Source organism: Polistes canadensis, unplaced genomic scaffold (assembly GCF_001313835.1).
Source record: "Polistes canadensis isolate GaletaPanama2010 unplaced genomic scaffold, ASM131383v1 scaffold_134, whole genome shotgun sequence".
Lineage (NCBI taxonomy): Eukaryota > Metazoa > Arthropoda > Insecta > Hymenoptera > Vespidae > Polistes > Polistes canadensis.
The window spans coordinates 360,266-372,475 of NW_014569681.1; the positions used below are offsets into that span (position 1 = coordinate 360,266).

The following is a 12,210-nucleotide window of genomic DNA, read 5'->3' on the forward strand; positions in this document are numbered from 1 at the left end:
ATATATATATATATCTCACGTTAAATTAATTTTTGAAATAATTATTTTCACTACACAACGAGAGAATAAATAACAATTTAGTTAAACCAACGTTACCAGTTTTGCGCATTTGAATTGGTAACAACGATGCTTTTGTATAGATACAATTAAACTAAATTGCATTTGCAATGGAATTAGTTAAAATAAATTAGTGTAAAAGAGAATTATTACTATTACTACTACTACTACTACTACTACTACTACTATTACTATAAGCGATACGTTAAACAAAATAGTTTGAATATAACGTAATGTGTAGTATCGAGAGAGTTGTAATAGTTGAACGATTGCTAATTCGTTTCTTTCCTTTCAGGGACGATGATGTAACGGGACTTTCGCTGTCGCTGTGCAGTTAAGCAATGATGTCCGCACAATGCAATCGCTTCGTGCAAAACGCTTGGAAGAAGGAGCTATGTTCGAATTGTTTCAAATTGAGAGAGGAACACGCGTCGAACGAGGACGCGTTAAGATTGTTCAACATAGAAAAAGCATCGTCCAATTTAAAATTAGATAATTTTAAACTTCAGGTAAATATTACTGAATATTCCACTGTGTCTTAATTCTTGATTTATTTTCTGATTTTATTTTCTTGAACGAGAGAAAAATAGTCGTTTTAATTCGACAGGCTCGATATGGCAGCAACTTCTTCCTCCTCCTCCTCCTCCTCCTGTTCCTCCTCCTCCTGCTGCTGCGTTTATTATACCGTTCGATCGAGCAATACAAGGTCGACGATCGAGATAGGATTATAACGATCGTGCCGACTGAAAACTGGGTTGCTCCGCAATTCATAAATGCTTCGACGAATAACCGGAAAAACTTGGCGTATTCCCTCCTGGCACCTGTCGCGTCCGGGCATCGTTCGAATAAGCACTCGAGTATAAACGGGATTGCTAATAATGAATCGTTCGGATGAGAGACACCGAGTACTTGCGCTAATAACGGAATCGGCATAACTCGATAATAAAATATGTTCGTTATCGCAATTACAATAACGACAACGACAATAATAATAATAATAATAATAATAATAATAAAACAAAAACGACTAATTATTTAGATTAACAAACTTAATATCAAATATAATATTAATCAACAAAAATCATGATAATTCAATTATATCATGATCGATTAAACTCATATATATATATATATAAAAATTGTAAACCAAAAATCTTGTCTGAAAACGTATCCTCCTTCTACCACCCCCCACCCCGTACGTTCGCTAACCGACGTTACTGCTAGCAATAAGGGCTGTATGTGTTGTGAGCGTGAACTCAATGGAAGTGGGTCGTCCAAGTGAAGAGTCTCGTTTAAAAATCAGCATCTCATACATATACATTCGGCTTTTGCTGCTGCTACTGCTCCTGTAGTCCCTGAGCGCGCGTGTATCTGTATCTATATATATATATATATATATATATATATATATGCGTTAGAAAACTTTAAAAGAGCAACAGGCCGAATGAGTTCTCATCTTTTTTCATATATACCAACTCGCGGTTCTATTTATCCATATATAAAAATAGTTACATCGTTGCGCGAATATTATACGGCCATCGTGAAAGCATTCGTCGTGAACTTTAAACCTCCGCTACATCCCTCCTACCTCCCCCCCCCCAACCTACGTGGAATTAAAATCGACGTTAATGCGAAGAGATTTATCCTAGAATTTACCTCTCTCATATCATTATAAAAAAGATATTATACGAGATTTTAACGGATATTTCGCGGGGGAGAAACGTTTACCACCGCTCGGGTTGATTTCTAAATGGAATTGCAAATGAAGTTAGATCGAATATACACTTTTCGTGAGGGGTGGAGAACACGGGGGAAGGCCGTGGAAGGGGTTTTATTTTTTTTCCTCTCTATTCTTTTTTTTTTTTTTTAAATCGACCCGGTAGAGGATAAACGTACAACAAAAAAATGGGTAGGAGGCAAATGGGGCTTGTGCGTTGGTTGATCGAAGTCTGATTTTGGCGCTTGTGTCTGTCTGTGTCTCTGTACGTGGAATAAAACTTTAACGAAAAGTTATTCTCTTCGACAGTTATGCGAAGGATTTTAACTCGAAAATTAAACTTTCATTTCATGCCCAGAGATAAGCCGAATGAATTACGTTTTTACGTATTAAATCGTAATCGGTAAAGTTCAATTTCATTTTTTTCCCAACGATAATTAATTTTTATATCAAATATATTATAATTAATAAAAGTTCTCGATGTGTTCTTTAACGACAAGAACGAATTGAAAATAAATTGTCTCTCGAATCGTGGATAAAGTTTTCTTTTTCATAGCCCTTTACGTCATCGTTAGATTTTGATCAAGTATCATAAGTACGTCGAGATAAGTTATTAAGTGAATTGCATATTGTGGTAAAATGGGGGGTTGGGGGTTGGGGCGGGTATAGTACGGGCATTTTGCCCGTAGATCGTAAAACTTCGACGATTCGCGATCTCTCTAATGGTATCTCAAATTATTATCCACTTTCCGTAACACATGAAAATCCGTTGTTACGAAATCGAAACCAGTGAATTTATTAGATTCGATTGGGATTATCCTTGGAATATAATCTAAGGAAACGCATTGGATCGTACAAAAATTGATGTTTCCATTTTTCCTATCGTATATTATGGTTAATCAAAAGTTCCTGCATTTATATATATAATAATATATTTCAGAGAGTGCAATTTTTTTTTTTTTGGAAGTCAATAAAATTACTTTATATACGCGAATAAAATATTAATTTAAAATTGTTTGTTTCACCCTAATATAACTTTTCTTTTTTTTTTGTCCCGACGCAATTTACATACGACATAATAGTAACAATTGTTTAAATAATCGTTCAAATGTTGTTATTTGTTTTTATATTATATATATATCAAATATCATTCTCAGAGTATTCTACGAGCAAAAGAATCAACAACAGCGCAAAAAGATCGAAGGAAAAAGAACGTTGCTTTTCCGGAATCCTTGACCGAAGTTATCGGTTATGGTGGTGACGACTTTCTATCCGAGGATGAAGAGGAAGACGACGTCGAACAGGTGTTGGTTGATTCTTTGAACGCGGAAGAAGATGTGGTACCGGACAGCGAGGAGGAACGTGCTTTGAGCAACTTGACCCGAGCAAATACTAATTTCAATACCGTTACCGCGAATCTAAGTGAAATTATTTCTAACAGCGATAATAACAAATCTTCGACGAGTACAACGTCAACGTCAACGTCAACGTCAACGTCAATGTCAACGTCAACTTCATCGTCATCGTCATCGTCGACGAAAACTTTTGCTTCGTTAATGCTAGGTAGAATTCAAAAGGACGCGGATGGTAAAAAAACCACCCTTCTGGTATCCGTTACACCATTTGGTGGTGACGAATCATTGCCAACCGCTAAAAGGCCAATCGATAGGAAAATCACAGTCAATGGTTTCTCGAACAACACTGCTAAGTCTTCTTCTTCTTCTTCTGTCAATAATTCGATGGATAACAAAAATGAGGTGAGCCTGATTAATTGGTCTTTTCTTTTTTTTTTAAATAATTAACCAATATTTCTAAGTGTTTGGAAAAAATATGATAGAAATATTTCAACAAGTTCGTTGACGGTGTCCGGATTTTTTTACACAGTTCATTGATATTATTTAATATTTTCAATAACATAGTGCATGTGCAGTTGTGGTGACATTTCACCAGAATAAAGTGAAAATATTGTGTACGTAGTAACCATTCGCGAACGTGTTTTAAACTGTAATCAATCTTTTCCCTAATATACTGACCAAATTAAGTTAAAACACAGGTCGTACCTTGCCCGAATGACCCCGTCTACGTTTTATGATGACTTGTTTTTCGAAATAGATTTTAATCGATATTGTCTTATCGAAAAAAAAATAAATCGAAGTAATGTTTCTATATAAAATAATGTTTGTTCGATTATTTTTCTTTCTATCGTATTAAAAATATTCGATATTTGTTTGAAGTATATAAAATTAAATTAAAATAAAAAATTAATGAAATTAATCGACGATATATATATATATATATAACATTTTTACAGATCATGTTGAAAACATCAAAAAAAATTACAACTGAGCGCAAAGATGATAAACGCGAACAGCAACAACAACAACAGCAGCAGCAACAGCAGAACAGCGTATCTCCGAAATTGGAGAAGATAGTTGATATGCCATTGATTACTTCGACAAACTTGATATCCGTGATACAAAGGACGGAAATTGAGGATACCGTGGTTAACGTTGCCGATAAGAATCTCGATAATGTTACTAACAGGTCAGAGTTAGCTGCAAAATCTGAAAAAAAATTAGCCAACATTTCGCGTAGTCCGGCAATTAAAAAAATGGATAACGAAAAGCCAAAGATCGCGATTCAATCGATGCAAAATAATAATAACAATAACAACAATACTATTAGTAATAATAATAATAATAATAATAATAATAATAATAATAATAATAATAATAATAATAGTACGAATTACGAGTTGTCGAAAAATAATGACAAAGAATATCCGATTAAGGATAACGGTGTGGAATTGAATTTAACGTTATTGAAAAAAAATGATGAACGGGAGGAGGAGATTGTTGAGAACGTTGATAGGCCGTTGATCCTTCGTGGTAAGGAAATTAATAAAATCACGGTTGTCGGTGTGGATGAGAAAAAAATGAAGAAATCAACGACGGATTCAGCCGAAGTTAACGTAAAGAAATTTCATTTCGAGGAGAGTCGCGAATCGGCAGGTGAACCAGATGGCAAAGCAGATGAAGAGGAAATCTTGGAACCACCTGCATTGCCACGTAGTCCACCACCATCTATGGAAATGGATAAGATACCTGTAATCGCAACCGAACCAAGGCCGTCTTTTCTTCACGGTTCTGTCAGTATGGACGCAAAATCGAAACCCATGGTACCCCAAAAACCATCTAATTTCGTTGGGACGAAATCGTCTGTTTTACCGAAGAGTGAGCCCCCGTGCAATATTGGTGGTACCAACGTGAAAAGGAATAACGCTAATTACGTTTTACCACCGCCATCGGTACAGAATGTTACCAACAGGACACATCTTCTTTCTAATACAGGTTTGTAAAGGTTAATTTATTAATTTATCATATATTTGTTTTTGTTTGTTGTTGTTTAAATATTCCTATGATTTTATAAAGAAAGAATGATTATTCTGACGTGATATTTTGTTTGTGTACTTTCACATTTAGGCACGGTCAATTCACAAATTTCTAATTCGGCAACGAGACCAATTGTCAAAGAAGAATCGGATAACAAAACCGTAACAACGAAGAAAATAATTACAAATAAAATCGAACAAAACGATCATGTTAATCAAAGAACTGGTTCGTCGTCTAATACGTACGAATTATTTAAAGAAGATAAATCAATTACAACGAGTTCGCGTGATATTGGTGAAGGTACGGACGCTGACGATGATAGTAATACAGAACCCGTTAGATCCGTTAACAATAATAATAAGAGAAGAATGGCACCAAGACCGCCAGAATTGACGGAAGATCTTTTACCGGTGGGTTCTAATTTGTATGCCAGAAATCCCGGGGCTAATTTGAAATCGGATTCACCGGTTGTAAGGGAAAAAGAAAAGAGAGAGAGAGCATCTTCATGTAGTCCAAAATTTAGGAAAGCTGTTTGCGATGTACCGGACCCAACTAACGTTGCATCATCCACTACCACTACCACCATAACCACCACTACCAGCACTACCAGCACCTTTTCTTCATCTCATTCGAACGAGACAACGTCGTCACCTAGAAGGACTATATCCTTGTCGCAGGATAGTTTGACAAATGGTACAGAAACAACGCGGGAGGGCAAGAAACGCGGTAGATCAAGATTTTCGTTGAAGAGATTTCTACGTATGGGTTCGAGAAAGGACGTCGACATGACTACCACCACCAACAGCAGCAACAACAGCAGCAACAGCAACGGGAACGCTTCGAATTCACGTCTCGATGAAATACCGTCTACGCCGCAACCTAAACTCCGATTGGAAATCATTCACCCACTCGAGCTTGATGGTGCTGCAGTCGAAGTCGTGGGAAACGATAGTAGAGTCGGCAGGATCGGCGAGGATCAGACGGATTCCTGCGGTTTTAAGAACGAGCCCACAAAGACGACGCGTTCCATCAATGCTTCTCAACATCAACTGCATACTCTTACTTCGGCTGGTAAGCTTTTCTCAATCGGAATACCCATATACGGTTAAATATTCTGTAACTGTGTTATAGATAGGTTCATAGAAATTTCAGATTTAAAGTTCATTAAAGGTAATTTAATTTTTAAATATTGTTAAGCAATCATTGCGTGTTATACAGTGATATAGAAATACGATGGTGTATCAAGATTTTCGTAAATTCTTTTTTATCGTGTTAGAACGAAACCGCGTTTATTGGATACCCGTGTTGCAGGAAAAGGTTTACGTAATTTATGAATCATGTTATAGGATTACGTGTTACCTATACCTGTTATTCGACAGACATTTTACGTTGTTACTCTACACAAATGTTCGATATTTTATTCATTCTATCGTAAAAATAACAGTAGTAGTAGTATTTTATTTATGTTTGCGTCACCAATGACCCGATCGATGTGTTTGTTCACAGTTAGACCAGGAAAACCACCACCTCCGCCAAGAAATCAATCATTGGAGGAATGGTCTAGAACTGATCAGTCTAACAAACCGGTCAGACCGCCACCGCCGCGTGTCGAAACTACTAACAAGCAACAATTGCATTCGAATAGAAGTGAAAAATCGGTAGGCAAGATGACTCCGACTACTGCAACGTCTTCTTGGCAACCAACAAACGCCGCATCAACAACGGCTACCAGTTCAGACTTGATTTACGCGAATCTGGGTAAGTTCAGGCCCATACAATGTAACTAATGTGACTTCGTCGTGGTTACTTATTTTTCACGCGTACACTTATACCTACCTACCCCCCTACCCCCCCTGTGAATGTTAACAGCCATACTCACAACACGATCACCCCTGACCCCTTCTACATGCGCCAGACGCTTTATAAAAAACAAAACAAAAAAAAAACAGACGAAAAACAGATTAAATTAAACGTACGAATAGGTGTGACGCGATAAACACGTTTTTTTTTTTTTCTTCTACTTTCTTTTATTACTATCGATCAATTAATCTATTTTTTTTTCTTTTTTTTTCGTTTCAACGAAAATAACAAACGATTTTGACACGATTATAATATAATATACTATATTTTTGATTTATTTTTTCTTATCATAATCATCGAATGTGGGGCTACTTCGTGTTCCCTTTTTTTTTTTATTTTTTTTTTTCTACCTATTCGAGATTATGTTGTTTTATAATTAGACGCAAGAAGACGAATTAAATCGCCGTACGTCGTTAGCTTTGTATTATTCTTAAAAAGAAAAAAAAAAAAACAAAAAGCCATTATTAGTTAATTGTTATATAACGATATACGATTTATTATATTATTATATTTAGTACGAGAAAATTTCGTGCATAAAATAATAGTTCATTATATATTCTGTGATACATACGTACATTCACTTACACACATACATACATATATATATATATACATATACATATATATATATACATATAAACATGTATGCAATCAATTCTATATTTTTATCTATTTACATTACACATATGTCTATATATATATATATACACGTACATATATATATACATGTAATACACGTCGTATGTTGTGCTTTTATGAAAGTAAAAGTGGTAGGACGATCAATTAGCATTATCAAAAAGCATGCATACGCTATCCTTTTCTTTTTTTTTTCTTTCCTTTCTCTCTTTCTCTCTCTCTCTCTTTCTCTATTCGCGTTAACGAGGTTTGCAATGAAGAAGAGTTTGAGTATGAAAACAGAGTAAGAGAGAGAGAGAGAGAAAGAGAGAAAGATAAGCGTATCTAAATTTTGTTTTCCTTTTCTATGCAATTATATTCTTATACTCTGTGCTATTGTAATTTACATGGACAATCTTGTGTATATACATATATATATATAAAAATTATGTCGAAGGTCAAGATTTGAGAGAAAAAAAGAAAAGGAAAAAAAAGGAAAAGAAAATGATAGAAACAAAAAAAAAAAACCAGTAAAAAAGCCTGTAACGTTATTCGATTAATGTTTTTTTCTTAAAATCTAAATAAATATGCATTTGCTTGAAAAAAAATAGAAAAGAAAGAAAAAAAAAAAAAAATAAAACAGACATCGGAGAGCTTTATTTTTTCCTTGATTCGAATTCAAACGAGACAACTTTGTCACCTTTTTCTTACCTTCCTATTTTTTAATAATAAACGTCTCGTTTTTTTTTTTCATTATTTTCATTATTACCTTTGCATTGTTTTTTTTCTGCACGTGCCATTTTTTCTTATCGAGCTTTTTTCGAACGATTTCGACGCGACGTTTTTTGGATTTAATTTCTACGAAAGAGAGAGAGAGAGAGAGAGAGAGAGAGAGGACACGAGTGAGAACGAGAGAGAGAGAAAACACCTCGGTGCGCAATGCGTGACGTCCGAACGCCAATGAAAATGGAGCCAAGTTTTTGGTATCGATTATCTAGGATCGTAGTTTTTGGCCGCCAGGCCAAAAGACGAGGAAGTTCTTTTTCTTCTATGGGAATAGGAAAAAAAAAAATAAAAATAAAAATAATAAGAAGAAGACAAGACAAAATTATACCTCTCGTAACGTCTACGAGAAAGTTCGTCGTACGAAATAATTTTATTCCTTTTTTTTTTTTTTTAATGAACAATTACATATATATATATATATTGTTTTTTGTTTGTTTAATTTTTCGATTGACAGATGACTGGAGTATCGTTGTATGAATGCTTATTAAAGCTTGCAAGATAATAATAATAATAATAATGTTTAAAATAATATACAAGAAAAAAGAAACAAAAACAACAACAATGAAAAACAGAATGAAAATGTGCAACAAAATCATTTCCTCATCGGTTTACTCGCCATCAATTTTTTTGTTTGTTTAACAACAACAGCGTTTTGTGTTACGCCAGAGCTCTTTTCTAACTTGACGCTGGGTGCAAATAATTAACGCCGCATGCATTGATTAAAAAAATACATAAGCATTGTGTGTCACTCTGGAATTATGTTATTTAGGTAAAATGGAATGCCTGCCTAATAAAAATAATAATAATAATAATAATAATCAATATCGCCCGAAAAATTGTCTAAAATCGTAGGTTAAAAAAATGATTAAAAAGCGGTACTTGCGTCTACCGTTTAAACAATTTAGAAATAGCGTATAAAGATTGATTTTGATTGATTTTTCGAACATTTAATAATACCAACAAAATTCCTGCGATAAATATTATAATATATTGTAAATTATTGTCATTCGTTTTTGCCATCCCATCGATGATTCACAAAAATTTTCGTTGCCATTAAACGATGTCAAAACGTATAACGACTAAATTAATAATAATTCATTATTCTTTTTATTTTTTCTGTGTTCACGTCATACTCGTGTGACCAAAACAACAACAACAACAATAATAATAATAAATTAATAAATAATAAAGAAATGGAGAAGATTTTGAAAAAATAAGTATTTGTGTATCACGTTAAGAGTAATAATCATTTTCATGATTGTATTTTGTGCCTGTGCCTTGTTTGTCTCACTGTAGTTTTTGCTGATGAACCAAATAGAGTTACGTTATAATTACGCGTTCTAGTGTATGTGTAACATCATATATACATATATATAGAGAGAAATATATACATATACATATACGAGAGATTCATAGATTAGCGTTGAGAATGTATGAACCGTCCGTTATGCGGCTAATACGCTAGTTACTTGTAGTAGCTAGCCTGTTTTGTGACAATGCCTTGTGTCTTGTGGTACTAACCCATGGCGCTTGACGATGGCGGACGTGCCTGCAGCAGCGGAGGATGTTACAGGTGAGGTACGCAGTGCCCTGGCACCCTCGAAACCTCAAAGAACCGCCAGTATGAGGGATCAAGCGACATCGCAATCACAACCTTTGATTAAGAAGCACGGCTCTTCTTCTTCATCCTCGTCGCAAAATTTGACCTTAAACGATTACGAGACTACTACAACCATAACTCCACTTACTTCCGATTCACCGGTAATCAAAATCATTCACTTTAAAAATTTCATCTGAGAATTTTTCTTGATATTATATTTTTCACAATTTTTCTTATCGTTTATTATTCAAGTTTTAATCAAACAAAAGTGTTCGTCGACATTTTTTTACTTTGAAAGGTACATACGGGATTGATTGTTTTATTGTTAAATTTATTCATTTGAAAACGCACGTGAACTTTTGCTTGCCTATTATTAATTATTTTATTAATTATATAATAAGTATATTATACAACATATTTACCGATGTATTATTAACATCGAATGGAGGTATGACTCTCTATAGATTATATAAGTATAGTTATATTTCTTGCAAAAAAAGAAAAACGTATAAAGATTATTATATATATTATACTTATTATAATTAATAAAGTATTTGATGTCAAGCATTCGAATGCTATCAATGTATATTAAATTCCTGTTACGCTTTCGATCAATTCGAGACACGCTATTTTTGTAAATAATTATGAATAAAATATTTTCGAGATATCGTCACACACACACACATTTCTATCTTTCGATGAGATATTGAGAAGATATATAATATTTATGAAATTTTGTTCAAAATCATTTCAGACCTCGAACGATAGTCACGTTTACGAGTGTTTGTCCAGTTCACCGGAATGTGACTCGAGTCTCGAGCTACGTCATGGCAACGGATCCCATCATCCCAATTGCAAGAGGAAATCTGACAGCAGTGTTATGGATCCAGGCGTAGAATTCAAATTCCACCATCACCATCATCATCATCATCATCATCAACCATTCCTCAGGTCAACCTCGTTGCCCTATTGCGGTAGCGAAACGGAAAGCGAACTTTACGCACCCTCATACACTTTCTATACCGGTGACGAGGTATATAACTTTTGTTAATTTTCTTTTCCTTTTTTTTTTTTTTTTTCTATATTTGTTAATTTTCTTTTTCTTTTTTTCTTTTTCTCCTATTTTATTTCAACCTCGTTTCGTTACGTTTCCAGCACTTGCGCTCACAATTAGCTCGTTTTTCGAGACTATAAAATGTGTACAGGTAAGTAGAATAGGTGTAACGCCAGGAAATATACGAAATAAAATTCTGTTATGTTGTTTGATACTAAAATAAAAAAGAAAAATAAATTACAAGATAATTGTACGTAAATGAAAACGTTATATTGATTATTTTTCTAAAAGACGAATTCCCGTATTTGTTTTGAAGGGTGCGGAAGAGGATCAGGATTGGAAGAATAAAGACGACGAGCTTAGGTTGAATCGATTGAGACAAAGAAGAGGACGTAGCATAGTTCATCGTAGTTTAGAAGATAATTACGGTGCCGTGGTAGTGGCCAATCACGAAGCATTAGCACAATTTGTCGAACAAGTAAATATTTTCTACATATTTTAATAAGATTTACACATTTAAATCTTTTAATCATATTTTTCTTACCTTTCTTTTTATTCCGATTTCGTTTTACTACTCTCTCGATCGAACGATCGATTTTTGTTAGAAATCGAAGAAATAGGTCGAATAGGCGAATATGTAATGTAATGTAATGTAAATGAAGTTGCAGGTGAATCAAGTCGCACAAGTACCACCGGGTCCACTTCGTGCCTTGAAAAATTCCAATCCTCGTCTACGCGATTTCACCATAGACGCAAACACGTCCGTTTTCATTGGCAGGCGAATATTCTGCTCGGCTAGTTGGAACGAGCAAAACGTCAGCTTGTGCATCGCGTTCGATCAAGCGATGCACGTGTCAAGAAAGGAATTCTACCTGGCGCCGATAATCGAGTTCATAGAGACCGTGCCCAAAGAAATATCCGAAAGAGTCAGTTTATCTACTGGCAAAGACATGGAAGGTAATTTATTCTACATTTTCTTTGGATAGATAGGTAAAGTGGGTGGTGGGGGAGGGAAAGATATTTTTCCTATACGAAATTTCAAATATATCTATCAAAAAACGATATAATATTTAATATATACGTATAATATTTAAAAACAAATAAATAATATAATTTTATTTTCTTCTAT

The 12,210-nt window shown here is 34.4% G+C and overlaps 1 protein-coding gene across 3 annotated transcripts in view; it reads left to right on the forward strand.

The window, feature by feature from the left end:
• The window catches only part of LOC106788307 (probable serine/threonine-protein kinase DDB_G0282963), a 62,223-nt gene that overhangs the window by 48,188 nt on the left and 1,825 nt on the right, over positions 1–12,210 (forward strand). For 2 of the 3 annotated variants that reach the window (XM_014751461.1, XM_014751462.1), the window contains exons 2-10: positions 353–566; positions 2,932–3,531; positions 4,086–5,124; positions 5,257–6,237; positions 6,673–6,924; positions 9,983–10,188; positions 10,782–11,060; positions 11,398–11,559; positions 11,744–12,038. In XM_014751461.1, coding sequence (XP_014606947.1) covers positions 399–566; positions 2,932–3,531; positions 4,086–5,124; positions 5,257–6,237; positions 6,673–6,924; positions 9,983–10,188; positions 10,782–11,060; positions 11,398–11,559; positions 11,744–12,038 — 3,982 coding nt within the window. In that variant the 5' untranslated portion in view covers positions 353–398. The remainder of the gene's footprint in view (positions 1–352; positions 567–2,931; positions 3,532–4,085; positions 5,125–5,256; positions 6,238–6,672; positions 6,925–9,982; positions 10,189–10,781; positions 11,061–11,397; positions 11,560–11,743; positions 12,039–12,210) is intronic. The other variant, XM_014751463.1, reaches the window with a different exon arrangement.